Source organism: Lissotriton vulgaris, chromosome 5 (assembly GCF_964263255.1).
Source record: "Lissotriton vulgaris chromosome 5, aLisVul1.2, whole genome shotgun sequence".
NCBI classification, from domain to species: Eukaryota; Metazoa; Chordata; class Amphibia; order Caudata; family Salamandridae; genus Lissotriton; species Lissotriton vulgaris.
In genome coordinates this window covers 1,528,123,582-1,528,141,631 of record NC_141693.1, presented here as the reverse complement: position 1 = coordinate 1,528,141,631, position 18,050 = coordinate 1,528,123,582, and the positions used below count along the sequence as shown (strand labels likewise).

Below are 18,050 nucleotides of genomic sequence, written 5' to 3'. Positions count from 1 at the left end.
CCTGGCATGTGAACATAGAGGGAGGGCTGTGCTCATAGTTACAATGCCCCCACCTTGTGCTGAAGAGCTGGAGGTAGAGGCAATGCTCTGTGAGGCATGCTGTAATAGAGTAGGAACTTGAAGCCCCGCCCACTCTCCACCCAAATTTGTCATTGGCTTGTGTCACTGTCGTAAATGCTGTCTTCTTGTTCGTTATTAGGCTTGTTAGTTCTTCCTTAGTACCGCCTTGTCTTCATTTGTCACCTCCCATGAGGACTGGCCCTTTTACTTCTGTTGTTACACAGTACATCTTATTTAGTCTGTAAGCACTATTTTCTTTAATGAGTTGCTCCTACCGCAGGCACGACGTGCTTTCCTGCAATACTCGAGGCACTATGCGGGCTTTCACTTTCCAAGCAGCCTGGGACAATGGCGGACGCTTCTTTGAAATGAAATAGGACTGGTATTTACAAGAGTATGAGCTATTGGCATTGTAAATGACAGTTTTTTTAATTTATGTATTACTTATCAAAACAGATACATAAAAGGCATTGCCATTTACAATGCCAATAGCTTAAACATTCACCACTGCGCGACCTATTGCATTGCAAAAGCTTGTTTTTGCTGTGGCTGCTGCCGACTGCCTCAATGCTCCTCCTTCTAATTTGAATTGCCCTCACTTTCTGGCATTGGTTGCAGACTGACATTGTCTCCATCACGCTATGGAGCAATCTTGGATCCACGATGCTTGTTTAATTCATAACTTATTTTACTGTTTTCTACAATGATGTCCTGATGAAATGAACATCCCCCAAATCAGGCACCCACAAAGTTGACCATCATGCACCTGGGGTCAGTCCTGGTGCTACGGTTGGAAGTGGGTCACAGTCTGTGGTTGGAGCCGGAGTATTAGGAATCGGAGACTTGGGCTTACTAGAAAACCTTGACATGCGTGTTGGTCCTAGAATCCCCTTCTGTCCTTACACACGATCCCTACAAGCAGACTGACCAAAACAGACTTTACAGACCCTCCATGGCGCTTGTAAAGACGCACGTAGGAACGTAGCCTTTGCTTGGCTTACTGTTCCGGTACCGCGCCCTCTTCCTACTTCCTGATTGAGAGAAGCGCGTCGCTGATCCTTCCTGGCGTCTCTCGGCATTTTACCCCTGGAATCCTGCTTGTAGAACGCTTCCCTCCTCCTTGACAATGAGCATTTTCTACTTCTGTCTGAACCCGCAGTACCGGTGATTCCTTCCTTGTACCGGGCGGGCTCAGGCATTCCACCCTACTATTCCCCACGCATCTGGAGGGCGTTCTTTTTAGCCCGGGTTTTGAATCCTGAGCTTCTGGGTAAAGAGAACAGCAATAGCCCCTTTTTAAATCCTCTTCCATTGTTCCTGCTGAGAGATAGAGCTCTGCTCGGATTAGCATTCCGGGCCGGGTGTCTTTCCTCTTGAGAGTGTAGCTGCTCCACTCTTTTGTGCCCCTGGAGAGCCGGCCAGTGCACCTCAAATCCTTCCCCTTTTCTTTTATTTTCTTGTGTGTATGAGGTGTGTGAGTCCTTCTTGAGTTCGGCCCTTCCTGGCCTGGTATCCTATTGTTCAGGTCATACGCTGTCAGCAAGAACTCAACTTTACTTCCATCGTGGACTTCATTGGGGTAAGAGACCTTTGCGAAGCAACAACGCATGTCAATGTTTTTGAGTTATTAACTTTATACCTTGTGTGTCGTATATTACTGCATGTCCTGTTTTGTTTCCTAGCCTGGACTAAACCCACCAGAAGTACACCTGCCTGAGACCTTACCCAACGTATGGGGAGAGTGGTGGACACTCCTTGGGTTTTTCCGCATACTTTAATGGGACAGCTTTCAGGAGTGTGTTCCCTATCACGTTCTTGTTTCTGTGTCCTGGAAGTATTGGGGATTCTTCTTTGTTCCCGTGGAAACTGGCTAGAATCTGCTAACACGGAGAAGGCTCAGACATAGAGGCTGCAGCGCCCGTAGAAATGCTTCTGATTTTGGTCGGAACGTTCCCAGAGCCAACACAGTACTGAATCAGGAAGAAAAGAAAGGCAGAGGCAGTGATAAGGATTCAAGGAGTAAGGTACTGACTATATTAGGCTGTCTACGCTCTCAGTCTTGTAATCTGCCCACTCAGGCCCTCCACCAACTTTAAATGTTTTTCTCTGCTGAAGGGGGAAAATCATCCTAAGAATATGCCTAATTATCAAAGCGACAAGCATGCTCTGTCACATGTTGAGAGAATTAAAATTATTTGTAAGGCTGTGGAAGCCAGTATTGGCCTACCTGCTCTACTTGGAGCTGCCTGCTTTTGCCTGGAGAAGGGCTCCAGGTATGATAAACATGGGGGTTTGGGGCCCTCTATTGGTAATGTACAGGATACACAACAGGACAAACAGCTGGTAAATGCTTGCTTAGAAAGTCTGGATATGCGAGAGGAGACAGACGCACCTAACTCAACCCTCAGATGTATTCTCAAACCGTGCAATAAAATCTGCTGAAATCAATGACCTGCAATCTCTGCTTCATACACACAGAAATCTCTGGAAGCTTTTACCCCTATATTTGGAACTAGTCACCACCTTTGGAAAGTGTTGAGCAATTAGATAAACAAAAGCAGGTGAGTAGAGAGTTAGAGCAAAGATTTATATTTACTTACAGCAGAGCAAACAGAGGAACTGGTAACTTAAATGTATGATTCACGAGAACTTGATCCTAGCTCGTCTAAGGAAGATGACCTGTCTTGGGACCCAGAAAGTGTGTATAGACGCCAACAACTGATCATATTGATAACAATGATCCAGGATTCTCGAGTGTTCGCTGTGCAGCTGGCCCCGCATCACAGGATGCCTCGACTCTATCCATCTTAGGATCTAATTCAAGGGGGTGGGGAAAACCAAGCAAGAGGAGGCTTCGATTCAGGCCTTAACCCTATCTCCCATTTATTATTTACTTCAACTGCATCGGGGTGAGTACAAAAAGGACATTTTACCCATGAAAATACCCCACATTAAAATTCAGGAAGTTCTCCGAAAAATGACCAGAAACATGTACATTACCCAAAGGAGCTTGAACAAAATTGAAAATCACACTCTGGGGTTAATAGAGACAATTATGGCAACTCAAGCACAAGTGTGAGCTACTAAGATTAAGATAAAGCAGACCGACCGCCAAGTATGAGAGGGAACAGCTTATGAGTGCTTGGAATTCCGGATTGACATGTCAGTGATGAAGCTAGGCATACATTGTTCATATGGTTAGACAAGTTTTTTCTGCAGTTTGCTGAGTGGGACATGGACTTCCTCCTTCAGGTTGCCCATTGTTTTTTTTCCACCTCACTAATAAGTGAACAACTTCACACTACCCACATACTATATCAATCTCTGTTGGAAATGATAGGAGTCTAAATGTCTATTGCCAGGATCCCTCTGCAGTGCAGTATCCTCTTAGACAATGGCAAGCTAGTGAGCATAGCACTTGAGGCAGTTACTAGAGTAAAGTTTGTTAACAATTAAAGGGGTTCTTTAAGAGGCTAGGTCATCCTCATATTTACAGACTTTAACTGCTTATGTGATTGTCATGTTTTTACATTTTCCAATGACTATCTACACTGCTTCACTTCTCTTCAATCATGAGTTCAGCATATGCTGGGTCCAGCGCTGCTGGTGCTGCCACTGGGGGGTCTCTCACTTGTATTTACTTTAGAGGCAGCCACTACAGCTGCTGATATGGGGCAGAAATAGGAGGGAGTGTTTTTCCTTTTTTAGGCGCTGATACTGAGTCAGGGTAGTTAGGGGGAGGAGGGTGCTAGGGATTAGGTATGAAGAGTAGTTTTCTTTTGGATAGGGATTGGTGATTGATTAAGGGTATGGGGGTTCCTCAAGATAGGGAACTTTGAGTATGTAGGTGGCTTAGTGGAGGATTCCTAAATGTGGTGTCTTCATAATTGGGGGAGCAAATCAAAAAAACGAATTTTACTAGTTTTTTGATCATCAGTTGTGTCATACATTTATGCAAATCAAGCTCTACTGTGTAATACGACATATCACGGTAACCAAGATATCCAGATACTTAGATGGAATGTAAATGGAATGAGATCCCTGGCTAAGTTAAAGAGTATTAGAAAAGAACTTCATAAGCTTAGACCGCAAACAATATGCTTGCAGGAGCTTCACTTTTCTACTCTTGAGTCCTACTGATTAAGGGGTTATGAATTATGAGATACTTGCGGCATAAGAGGCTAAGGCCCCACATCGATGAGCTGCCCTTTCCGTGTGGAGAAGCCAGTGGTCAGAGGGGGATACAAAGGTGGATAGCTCAGGCCGATGGATAATCACAATGGTTAAGAATGGGGAGTTTCAAATAGCAACGCAGATAATCTCTCCTCATTAAATGTTTTCTTGAGGGAGTTCCATTGCCCCCCCCGAACCTGAAACACATCAACTTTGTTGACAAACAGGAGAGGCTAACCAGAGAACGTTCTTGGCACTGGTTTAGTGCCTCATTATCTACAAGTGTTTTATTAGCATTCACCATTTAGGCATGTTAAGCCAAGGAGACAATCCTCAAAGAATTGAGAAGTGAATCTCTGGCTGATTCCTACCTCTATGCATAATTCTTGCCAACTTGTGTAATGGAGAGCGATGCTTTGAACTTCTGCTCCAGTACAATGCTTCAGAACTAGCTGTCCCAGCCTGCTGTTGGCCAATAGGACTAGAAAAGTTACAATTCTTCTATAAAAGCTGCTTTATCCCTGTTTGACGTCGAACCTTTTACTTGAGGGTATACAATGTTATTTCACAGACGTGGCTTCCTTCCTAGGAAAATTCCACTAGAACAGTTAAAACTGGGGATTTATTCTGGGCAGGGTTCTGATATGTCTACTGCACCTGTAAAATGTGGACTGAAGTCTGAGGAACTATCAGAGCTTGACAAACTCATTTTGGTGTAAAAAAATGCTATTATTAGAGTAGTGAGACATCCAGCTAAATGTAGCTAAATAAAATGGAACCTTAACAGCTACATCTTAGAATTTATGTCCTCTCTGATTTTTAGTGAAAGGTTAGAGGCTACTGTGGGACCAATTAAAGAGTGTATCTGATCTCATGATGTCCTTCCTGGGTACAACTTTAGAGGCTTGGCCAGTTGGAGATCTTCGACCTTTTGCAATGTTTCTAACATAGCAAATAAAATGTAAGCAGGACCAACCATCAGCCTATTAACCGGCTACACCGACTATAGAGTTACTTCAAATAGCGCCTAAGCCCATTTTACCTGCATGGAACTTTTTGAACCCCTTGAGGCGAGTTTCCTCAGCCATAGATCAGATAAGACTATTGTCTCTCTCTCTCTTTATGTCATAACTCCAAATGACTCCAGTTAAAATTCTCTATCAGTCATACCAGCTGCATCAACCTGAAACAACACCAAGTTTAAAAAAAACAAGATACCAAACACCTATTCCCAATCTAGGAGTAAACAAACGGGCCTCACCTCATAGTTGCTTTTTTACGCACCAATCCTTTCCTCATAACAGGTATTATTACTTCAACAAATGGCTAAGTAGCATAATATTTTTCTCACAGGTCCAATAAGTCTAGCAGGCGAGTGAAAGCTTAATACATTAGCAATACATTCATTATTGTAAAAATGCAATCGTGATTTTATGAATTATGCTTCTAATTGAGCAGGGACCTTAGATGGTTATGTTTGTGCCTTTTATACAGGGCAGTTGTCCTACTTTTGAATAATCATATTCACTGTCATGTGCTTCTTTTGGTTCATCTCTGTACTTCTTATAAATGTTTTCTAAAAACTTCAGAACATTGAGCGCTTACAGGATGGAAAAACGCTTCCTAGGCTCACATATCCGCCCTCCTCCGTTTCATCGGACGTCTGCGATGTTGTCGTCTGGGGGGTCTCATTCTTCTTATACTCTAGAAATAAACAAAATAAAACAGTATAATTTGATTAAAAATGATGCATGAGGAAAGGAGTCGTTCTGAACTTCAGAGCAACTATTGCTGGTGGTGCAGCACGAATAAACAGAATGATATTTGTTTCTGCAAATTTATTAGAATAATGCCACAGTAATTAATATAGCAGCTGGGAAATCCCAGACTCCCTTGCGCAGCTGTGCATGCATGGAAGTCCGAGAGAGAGTCAAGGAATACCAGATAAGATAGGGTTTCTACAGGACCATGTAGCACCACTGCAAGACGTCCAGGTGGATCACAGACATGAATGAGCAAGGGGGCGCTGACACTGCCACGCCGATGTCCACAATTGGCCCACAATTTTCCTGTCATGCTTTCGATATAGAAAAATAACACAAATGGGTTGAGGCAAGAAAGATCTGCACCTGTTAACATCAGTGGCTAGTTATTCTTGTGATGGTGCTTGTGAAACCAGGGAATACAACCCTATCTATTCCCTCTTGGGCAAGGTCCAAATTACAAGACAAACTACATATGGAATCAGCACCCATCAAGAAAATATCTTTTATCTTTTAGCCCAACTAAAAGAGAGATTACGTGTATAATTCGATTTTATTGTTTGGATCGACTAATGAAGAATTCAATACGATCACCATTAAAGTCCGGACCTGTTCATTACGAAACTTCTCTTTGGATTTACTCAACACAAAAAGACTGATTATGATATTTTCTTGATGGGTGCTGATTCCATATGTAGTTTGTCATGCTTTCGATACACTCGACATTGGTATAATAGGGAACATAGGCGGAGTTGGGAAAATGGCAGAACAGCAATAGGAATTAAACCATGGAATAAATGGTGTCTCCCACCAAGTTTAAATGCAGACATCTGCAGTCAGCAGTAAACAGAAAGAAAGACCATGTGCAAACTGTACTTTGATATGTTCAGGTACTTTTAGATCTGGACCATGAAAAAGCGTTGCCTGTCTCCCCACAATTTTGTTTTCCCAAAACGAATTCATACATAATACGCCTATGATAGAGAGCAGATTATGTTCTGTCAACTGTAGGGGTGCATTATACTCATGGGCAGGTCGCGCCCGCATATAATCCTTTGTGGTGCTAACATTGGATCATTAGACCGTGTGCCATAATAACGTGTAAAATGAAAAGATATTTAAATGTAAACATGAAGAAATTAATGTTGCAGTAGTTGAAAACCTTAACGTGTAGAATTTGTACATGTAGCTAACAAGCATTTGTATTGCAGATGTGAAAATTTAAATGTGCTCGATAAAATTGTTCATTTTATAATTGTGCTTTCATGAGCTTATCTGCTATTACTTATGTTGACCAAATTCTGTAGGCCTGAATTGTATTGTTGCCCAGAACCTCTCGCATTAGACTCAATAGTAAATTTCATGTGTATGTCAAATTAGTTCTTTCTCATGTTTCTGTTGCAGGTGGAAAAATCCATCCTTGATAGTTAGAATAATGTCTTTGTTTTAGGAGTTAAGCTTAGAGAGGAGAAGATATATTTAACCCCTTCGCTGCTAGGCTTTTTCCCCCCCTGTGCTAAGCCTTTTTCTGGCAATTTGGGTAGTGTGCGCTTACGCTCCTGTAACTTTTTAACCACATAAGGTATCCAAGTCAAATTTGCGTCCCTTTCTTCCAACATCATGTGGATTCTAAAGGTAACCAAGGCTTGTGGATTTCCCTGGAGGGGTCCCAGAAATTAGTCAAAGTACAGCCACATTTTGTTTTTTTTGGGGAAAAATGGGAAAAATGGTCTGTGAATAAAAGTGTCTGGGTTTTTCCCTGCAAATGTTATCAAAAAAGGGTTTATGGGGCTGGAATCAAAATTTTCCCAGCTTTTGGGGAATGACAGACCTTTGTCAGAAAACCAACATTTTTTGCTCAGTTTTGGCATTTTTCTGGGACATAGCCTATTTTGCTATTTTTAGTGCTTTCTACCTCCTTCCAGTTAATGGTAAAAATGAGTATGGAAGCAATAATGGATCCTGGAAAGCTATACCTTTTAGAAAAGTAGACAGAATTCTAAATTTAGAGAGGGGTCATTTATGTAGATACATTAAGGTTTCTTTATAGAAACTAACAGTTAAAAATTGGAAAAATTGAAAATTAGTTGAAAAAAATAGCCTTTTGTGTAAACGTTTTCACCTGTAACTTCTTGTAATTATGAAAACTCTTTGAAAGCAATATACCGTTACATTTGCTGGACCTTCCTGGTTGTGGAGATATATAGGACTTGTAGGTTCACCAAGAACCAGAAGAACTCAGAGTCAAAAACTGAGTAGCAATTTGCAATGGCTTTTTATTATGTACCGGGTATATAGCAATTATTGTGTGAAAATGTATACATGGAAAAATCAGTAGGAAAGACACCTATGTATTTCTGAAATGGGTCCAAAATATAGAGTTTAGAAACAGTACATATTTGCACATTTTCAAAATTGGGAAAACTCATACTAGCATGAGAATTATTGGTCATTTTTCAAAATGACTTCTTTTTTACACAATGTCTTTTATTTGGAAGGCAGAAATGCATCAAAACTCAATAGGTAATAACAGTTGCTTTACGGATATGAATTTACCAAAGTCTCCCGATAAAAATGGTACCTCACTTGTGTGGGTAGGCATAGTGTCCACGACCGGAAAGGGCTCAAAACCCAACGTGAACACACCACATTTTCACAATTAAAATGTACCCTTTTTTTGCCAAGTGTGAAGCTGTCGTTTTTTAACACTAGCTCTGCCGGCACCTAGGGAAACCTAGCAAACCTATACATTTTTAAAAACTAGACACAGTGGGGAATCCAGGATGGGGTGACTTGACTGCCTGCCACCAGGTTCTGTTACCCAGAATCCCTTGCAAACCTTAACAATTGTCAAAAAAGACCCATTTTCCCCACATTTCTGTGGTGGAAAGTGTTGGAATCTGCGTGGATCCACACATTTTTACCCACCCTGCGTTCCCTTAATTCTTATGAGAAAAAAGGTACCTCACTTGTGTGATTCGGCCTAGTGCCCGTGACAGGAAACGGCGCAAAACGCTACATGGTCAAACCTCAATTTTGCAGTAAAAAAGGTCCTTTTTTGCCAAAGTTCCTAGCTGTAGTTTTTGTACCCTAGCTCGGCTGGCACCTATGGAAACCTAGCAAACCTATAATTTTTTTTAAAGTAGACACCCAGGGAATCTAGTATGGGGTGAATTGACTGCCTCTCACCAGGTTCTATCACCCAGAATCCCTTGCAAACCTAAACAATTGTCAAAAAAACAAAATTTCCCCACATTTCTGTGGTGGAAAGTTCTGGAATCTGCGTGTATCCACAGATTTCCTTTCACCTCGCGTTCCCCTAAGTCTTCTGAGAGAAATGGTACATCACTTGTGTGGGTCGGCCTAGTGCCTGCGAGAGGAAATGGCGCAAAAAGCAACGTGGTCACACCTTAATTTCGTAGTAAAAAATGACTCTTTGCTTGCAAAGGGCCTAGCTGTAGTTTTTGAACCCTAGATCTGCCGGCACCTAGGGAAACCTAGCAAACCTATACATTTTTGAAAAGTAGACACCCAGGGACATCCATTATGGGGTGACTTGACTGCCTCCCACTAGGTTCTGTTACTCAGAATCCCTAGCAAACCTAAAGAATTGACAAAAAAACACATTTTCCCCACATTTCTGTGGTGGAACGTTCTGGAATCTGCGTGGATCCACAAATTTCCTTCAACCCCACGTTCCCCAAAGTCTTGCGAGAAAAATGGTACCTCACTTGTGTGGGTCGGCATAGTGTCTGCGACAGGAAACGGCACAAAACGCAACATGGTCACACCTCATTTTCGTAGGGAAAAATGACCCTTTTTGCAAAGTGCCTAGCTGTAGTTTTTGAACCCTAGCTCTGCCGGCACCTAGGGAAACCTAGCAAACCTATACATTTTTGAAAAGTAGACACCCAGGGACATCCATTATGGGTTGACTTGACTGCCTCCCACTAGGTTCTGTTACTCAGAATCCCTAGCAAACCTAAAGAATTGACCCAAAAAAAGCATTTTCCTCCACATTTCTGTGGTTGAAAGTTCTGAAATCGGCATGTATCCACAAATGTCCTTCCACCCCGTGTTCCCCAAAGTCTTCCGAGAAAAATGGTACCTCAATAGTGTGGGTCAGCCTAGTGCCTGCGACAGGAAACGGCGCAAAACGCAACATGGTCACACCTCAATTTCGCAGTGAAAAAAAGACTCTTTTTTTACAAAGTACCTAGCTGCAGTTTTTGAACCCTAGCTCTGCCGACACCAAGGGATACCTAGCAAACCTATACATTTTTAAAAAATAGACACCCAGGGGAATACAGGATGGGGTGACTTGACTGCCTCCCACCAGGTTCTGTCACCCAGAATCCCTTGCTAACCGAAAAAAGTGTACAAAAAAATACACTTTCCCCACATTTCTGTGGTGGAAAGTTCAGGCCTTTGTGTGGATCCACAAATTTCCTTCCACCCCATGTTCCCCAAAGTCTTCCGAGAAAAATGGTACCTCACTTGTGTGGGTCAGCCTAGTGCCTGTGACAGGAAACGGCGCAAAACGCAACATGGTCACACCTCAATTTCGCAGTGAAAAATAACCCTTTTTTTGCGAAGTGCCTAGCTGTAGTTTTTGAACCCTAGCTATGCCGGCACCTAAGGAAACCTACCAAACCCACACATTGCTGGAAAGTAGACACCCGGGGCTTCCAAGGAGGTATGGCTTGCGTGAATCCCCTGACGTTTCCTTACACAGAATCCCTTGCAAACCTCAATTTTATTTTTGCGAGGAAAACTGTGGCATCATCGGGCTCACACAAATTTCCTACCACCCAGCGTTCCCCAGGGTCTCCCAATAAAAATGGTGCCTCACTTGTGTGGGAGGCGCAAGTACCCACGACAGGCAAGGGCCCAAAATATAGTAAGGCTACATGAAAATTGCCTATCTCAAAACCACCTGCTTTCGCATGGGGGGTCACCTTGGTTTTTGGCCCCGTGCTCAAAGGCCATCCAGGGAAACTTACAAAACCCACACATTTCTGACAAGTAGACACCCAGGGGCTTCTAAGGAGGTATGCTTGCGTGGATCCCCCAATGTTTTCTTACCCAGAATTCCTTGCACACCTCAATTTTTTCTGAAAATAATCATTTTTTCACACATTTTTGTGTTGGAAAGTGTGGCATCCCTTGGGGCAAATTTTAATTAGGGTGGGGGCTGTCCAAAACAGTATGCCAATGCCCACACCCTAATTAAAATATGCCCTAAAAAATCCCTGGCATTTAGTGGGATGTTTGCCCCCCCCGGGGGGGCAGATTGGGGGCTAATGCCCCATCTGCCCCCAAGGGGGGCAGGAAAGTTGTAATTTTTATGGGGGAGGGGGTGGGGCATCGGCATGCCCGTTTTGGGCAGCCCCCACCCTAATTAAAATTTGCCCCCAAAAATCCCTGTCGACTACTGATCTTTTTCCCCCCCGGGGGTGCAGATTGGGGGCTAATGTCCCCACCTGCCCCTCATTGGCTGCAGAAAGCCTATTAGACACCAGGGATATTTGGGGGCAAATTTAAACTAGGGTGGTGGCTGCCCAAAACTGGCATGCCAATGTCCCCACCCTAGTTAAAATTTGCCCAAAAAAATCCCTGGTGTCTAGTGGGCTTTTTGCCCCCCTGAGGGGCAGATTGGGCTCTACTGCCCCATCCGTCCCTCGGGGGGGGGGGCAGAATTCCACTAGATGCCAGGGATTTTTTTAGGCAAATTTTAATTAGGGTGGTGGCTGCCCAAAAGAGGTACGCCCATGCTCCCACCCTAATTAGAATTTGCCAAAAAAAAACCCTGGCGTCTAGTGGACTTTTTTCACCCGGGGGGGGACTGGGGGCTACTGCCCCATCTGCCCCCCAGGGGGGCAGGAAGGCTCTAATTTTTTGTGGGGAGGGGGGTGGGGGCATAGGAATGCCCGTTCTGGGCAGCCCCCAGCCTAATTCAAATTTGCCCCCAAAAAATCACTGGTATCAAGTGGGCTTTCTGCCCCCCCAGGGGCAGATTAAGGGCCAATTCCCAACCTGTTCCCCAGTGGCAGAAAGGCTGTAATGGTGGCTGGGGTGGGGGCATTGGCATGCCCGTTTTGGGCAGCCCCCCACCCTAAAAATAATTGCGCCCTAAAAAATCCCTGCTGTCAAGTGGGTTTCTGCCCCCCCGGGGCAGATTGGGGGCTACTGCCCCCATATACGCCCCGGGGGCAGAAAGGCTGTAATGGTGGTGGGTGGGTGAGGGCATTAGTGTGCCCATTTCGGGAAGCCAACCCCACCGTAAAAAACAAATAAAAAAAATCCCTGGTGTTTAATGGGCTTTCTGCCCCCCCCCGAAGGGGCAGATTAGGGGCCAATGCCCCATCTGGCCCCCAGGGGGGCAGAAAGACTGTAATGATTGCAGGGGTGGGGGCATGGGCATGCCCGTTTTGGGCAGCCCCCACCCTTATTTTTACTTACTAAAAAAACCTCGAGTCTAGTGGGTTTTCCGCCCCTACGAAGGGGTAGATTAGGGGCCAATGCCCCATCTGCCCCCCTGGGGGGGCAGAAACACTGTAATAATTGCGGGGGTGGGGGCATGGGCATGCCTGTTTTGGGAAGCCCCACCTTAAAAAAACTTCAAAAAACAAATCCCTGGTGTTTAGTGGGCTTTCTTCCCCCCCGAGTGTAGTGGGCTTCCCGCCCCCACGAAGGGGTAGATTAGGGGACAATGCCCCATCTGCCCCCCAGGGGGGGGCAGAAAGACTGTAGTAATTGCGGGGGTGGGTGGGGGCATGGGCATGCCCGTTTTGGGCAGCCCCCACCCTTATTTTAAATATATTTTAAAATCCCTGGTGTCTAGTGGGTTTTTTGGCCCCCCAGGTGGCAAAAATACTAAATTATGCCAAATAACATTGGGGGAGCAAAGACCATTGCCCAAGGGGCCGCTCCCCCCTCCCTGGTGTCTAGTGGGTGGATCCCTGCTTGGGGATCGCCCTACTGTGGTGATCCCCAAGCTGGAATCCACTGGGGGGTACCATTGGAAAGGGGAGATTATCCCCTTTCCAACGATACCTCTCCCGTCTTACTACGTGCTCAGGGGGCTGAGCACATAGAAAGGGACACTGAAATGAGCCTCTTGGCTCATTTCAGTTTCGGTTTCACTGAAATTACGTCAGCGCGACGTGCGCGCTGATCGTCATTTCAGGGAAACCAGGGGGGGCGCCTCAGGAGCTGGGGAAGCTCTTCCCCAGCTCCCGAGGCTTTGGGGGAGAAAAGGGAATCCCTCTGGTGCCCGCACCAGAGGGATTTCCGGGGGGTGCATCAGCACACGAGCACTGTGTGCCATGACGAGCTTCGTCATCAGCAGGGAAGGGGTTAAAGGAGATGCTGATAATAAAAAGTACTGCCAGACTTTCTCACATGAGACAGCCTGGGAATCAAGGTCATCGAGTTAAGGCCTGGGAGCATCACTGCTGCACGGAAATGTACCTAGAAGGAGGTGGCTTGCTTGGATGGTGTGATGCCGTGGTAAATTCTGGGATGCTAGCTATAAGTTCTTGTGTTTAAGTTGGGGACAGAGTCCGGGGGATTTCTGTCTTGCCTTGAGAGAGAGGACATCTTAGAATGAGCTTGCTAGCTTTATGCTACTTGACCCATTCAACTTGAGTGGACTTCTTATGAAGCTTCACATGCCGACACCTTTACAGAACTTGCCGTGGGATCATGCTAAGTAGGGATGTCACATTAGTGGTTGTGTAGGGACTGCTTTTCACCTATGAATCTCTAATGAAGGGACATTTGGATGTGTAAGCCATCATATTCTGTATTCTGATTCTGGAACTGGTTATCTTATGCATGCTGCAGTAGGTCTTGCTTTGTATTAGTTCCAATGTATTTCTACACCCTCATCTTGAGGTGTTTGTATGTCCAGCTGTTTTTGGCTTTGTAATAAATTTACTAAACTTAAATTGGAGTTAGTGATCCTTCAGAGTCGAAGTTCATTAGAATGGTAATGATTGATTAGCTAACACTTTTCCTCCCCTCCGCACTTTCATGTAGAGAAAAAAAGACATCTGCCTGGGGTTCCAGAGTAAATCTAGAATGTTGAACCCGGCTCCTTCACCTACATAGGGAGGCTTTTGGCCTGGTGACTGCATCTATTGATCTTTTAAACTGTAATTCACATTTTGTTTTTGCCCACCACAGCAAACAGCATGGGTCATTGTGTCAGTCCAGTAATACCCATTGGCTCCCTTTAATTTGCGTGACTGAACAAAGCATGTCAACATTGTTCATATCCACAGACAAATAGTTCTTTCCACTTCCATGACAAAGCTCTTTTAATTTATTGGTTTTATCTTTAAATATCTACTATCTTTGATTGGCCTTTGAATGCCCTATTTTTTAAAGTTGTTATAAAGTATATAAGGGACATTGTATAATTGTGTAGTTGCTTGTGATTTGAGTGCTTGGTTAAGTCTAACAATTCTTTTGTCTCCTTTAATATAATAATAATACATACAAAATAAATAATATTAATAATAATATAAACCATGAAACACTAGAATGGCTTATTAACATTTTCAAAAATGTTAAAAATGCCACATTTGCGATTTTTTTTACATTTTTTATTTTTTATGGCATGTCTAGAAGGCAATGTGTGTTTTTTCTTTGTCTTTTTGTGGCATATGCTTGCCTTAACAAAAGCTTGCCAAGGCCTTGACTTTTGGCCTTAGGAATGTGTCTTATCACATGAGTTCACATAAGAAGTCTATTGGGAGTTAGAAAATGTTTGAGATCGATTGTTGATTAGAATCTAATTTAGTAAGGGGGAAATGATCTTAACAGCTTAACCCCTTGCCTGCTCATGACGAGCTCAGCTCGTCATGAGGCACACTGGAGCTGTGCTTATGACGAGCTGAGCTTGTCATGAATAAAGCCAAATAGCAATTTCCAGCACAGGAGGGGAATTGCCTTAGCAGCCATGGTGTTAATTATCCTGTAAATGAGAAATGTTTAAAAATGAAGAAAAGGTAAAGATGCGGTTTTCAAAGGAACGCCCGGATACACAAAGAGGGAAAAAGTTAACATTTACAGTGTAAAATAAAATTCAGGAGAGGGAAGCATACCATTTTTGGAGAATGATGATGCTTCTAAACTTATCGTTATGGTATTGAAAAGTTACTCACTGACTGTGGATTTTTAATAACAGGTATTCCTTAAAATGTACTCATTTACTGATTGTACATCATCACTTTTCCCCTCATGCCAGTCAATCAGTTTTCAAATTATGCTATGTTTTTATTTAGTTAGTTTTCATTATTATAGTTATGAATGTGAAATCATTGTTTTTTATTAAATTTTTGGAATTTATATCAATATAGTGATGTAGGTCTCCCACCCACAAACAGCCAGCCCAGTGAAGATGGCTACCTACCTTTAAGTTTGTTTGGTGAACAATGCAATGGCTTCCATGTGCTCCTGGGTGGTGTGGGAGGGGGGTTCCATCTTGCTGGGGAGTGGGACAGGGGGCATGGTGGGAGTAGTAGTGCAGGCCTCCCTCCCCCAAGCAGGCCTCCCAGGGAAGATGGCTACCTACCTGTTAGTTTGTTTGGTGAACAATGCAATGGCTTCAATGTGCTCCTGGGTGTTGTGGGGGGAGGGCTCTATCCTACTCAGGTGTAGGACAGAGGGCATGGTGGGAGTAGTAGTGCAGGCCTCCCTCCCCAAACAGGCCTCCCAGGGAAGATGGCTACCTACCTGTGAGTTTGTTTGGTGAACAATGCAATGGCTTCCATGTGCTCCTGGGTGGCATGGGAGGAGGGCTCCATCTTGTTGGGGAGTGGGACAGGGGGCATGGTGGGAGTAGTGGTACAGGCCTCCCTCCCCCATACAAGCCTCCAAAGCAAAATGGCTACCTACCTGTAAGGTGAGGGTGAACAATGAAATGGCTTCCAACTGCTTGTGGGCGGGGGAGTGCTCTTTCCTGCTGGGTGTGGACCAAGGAGTATGATGGGAGTAGTAGTACAGGCTGTCTGTGCTCATGCTCCCATGGTAATATTGGTGGCTATGTTTAAGGTAAATGGGAGTGAGTGAAGGTTGGATCTGTGAGACAGGTTTTGGTGGGTGTGTGGTGGTATTTGTCTTGGGTGGTGTGGGATTTTGTTTGTACAAGACAGTACATATCGGTGTGTTGGTTAACATTTGTTTGTACTTACCAGCCTTCACTCCCCCGGATTCTCCTGTGAGACTCTCAGGATGCAGTATGACAAGCACCTTCTTCTGCCATGGTGGGAATGTTTTCTGTGGGATGGAAGGGCCACTGCCAGTCCGGTTAGCCAGCTCCAAGTTCTTGCTTCGCCTCTCTTTGACAACCCTCTTGAGATCATGCCACTGCTTCATGATCTCCTTCTAGGATCTCGGGGTGGTCCCTACTGCATTGACCATTTGTACCATCCTTTCCCACATTTGTGTCCTTGTGACTAATGGTGTCTGTTGGACCAGACTACCAAACAGTTGTTGTTCCACTCTGACTATCTAATTTACCATGACTGTCAACTCACTCTCTGTGAATTTGGGCATTTTCTGTGATGCCATGGTGTGTGGTGTTTGAAGTGTTTGTGGGTGCAAGGGTGTGGGTGGTGGGTGTGGTGTTTTTGTGTGAGGTGTGTTATGTGCTGCAGGATTGTTGGTGCTGGTGTGATGGTGGTGGTGGAGTTGGTGGTGGTGGGTGTTCTGTGTTATCTTGCCTCTCCTGTCAGGTCTGGTGTGTGCCCTTCACTTCTGGAGTGTTGCAAAGGATTGTGGTCAGTGAAGGAGCTGGTTTTATACTCAGCTGTGTGGGTGTGTCATAATGGGGTATTGCTGTTGGTGTGTTGTGGGAGCTCCTCTTCAATTTGCATGATTTTGTTTGGCATTTAGAGTTTTTTATCATTTGGAAGTGTTTTGTGTATTTGGGGGCATGGCTAAATTTTTTGTGTGCACTGTTTGCCTTTGTTTTGGTGTTTTTGCATTGTCTGCCATGTTTTATGAGGATTGTCCGCGGCGGTTGGCCTGTTGGCTCTCCCATTCACAGCAGTGTGCGACCGCGGCAGTCAGGAAACTTCGATTTGTACCGCGGGACCATCGGGGATATACTAATTTCCTGTGCGGTGTCTCCGCTATGCTTGCGGTGGGTTGTAGCTTTTCTGCTGCTTTTCCGACCGCAGGGGTCGATTTTTGAACGTCACAGCCCGCGTCGGGTGGTTGTTGTTGGCCCGCTACTGCTGTGGTCAGTATTTTTTGGTGGTTGTTCCTATTCTGACTGCCAGTTTCTCCACGGTCCTTGTGGGCGGTTGTTTCCCGCCTCCATGGCGGTCGGGGTGGTTTTTTGCCCGCCATCTTAATGGGGCCCTCAGTTATGTTTTGACAAGTGTTATTTTTTTGGTTTTCCCGGAGTGCTATTTTTTTGTGTATTATTTTTTATATTTACATTTTCTATGGTTAAATTCAAAATATCTTCTGGGACGGTATTTTTTGGATCATCATTTCACTGACCAGGATTTCAGTTATGAAATCATACATTTTATTTTATTTTTTCCCATTGATTTCATTGGGTGGGTAATATCATTTCTTTGGATGTTATGTTTCTTTAATTATCATTTATACATCTATTTTAATGGTGTTAGCAGATTTTTATAGGTGGTAGAAAAGAGTTTGTTTACATAAAATAATGTTGTTGTTTTGCATTGTGTACTAGGATATTCATTGATATTTATTATAGTTCATTTTAATCATCAATCTGATTATTTGTTTTTGAATAGTTGTTTTTGAGAGTGGTATTGAAGGTTGCTTTAATGCTGTTTAGAAATAAATATTAATTAAGTACGAATGTTTTTATTTTATAAAGATTAAAAGGTGTTGTCATAGTGTTGTAATGTAGTCTGTTTAGTGAGCCTAGTTTAGGTAGGCCGGGTTGTTAGCAAAGTGTTATTCTTTGAAGACTAGAAGTTTATTTATGTGCTTAATTTGTTTGTAGACTTTTGGTTGAGTTGGATGAAGGATTGTTCCTTTCTTAGCCCCGAGTAAATA

At 43.9% G+C, this 18,050-nt stretch overlaps 1 protein-coding gene across 2 annotated transcripts in view; it reads right to left on the bottom strand.

Annotated features, from left to right (window-relative positions):
• LOC147712933 (cytosolic phospholipase A2 gamma-like) overlaps positions 1–18,050 on the bottom strand; it is a 735,829-nt gene that overhangs the window by 209,861 nt on the left and 507,918 nt on the right. For both annotated transcript variants that reach the window (XM_086923597.1, XM_086923598.1), the window contains exon 14: positions 5,839–5,937. In XM_086923597.1, the coding sequence (XP_086779723.1) occupies positions 5,839–5,937 (99 nt within the window). The remainder of the gene's footprint in view (positions 1–5,838; positions 5,938–18,050) is intronic.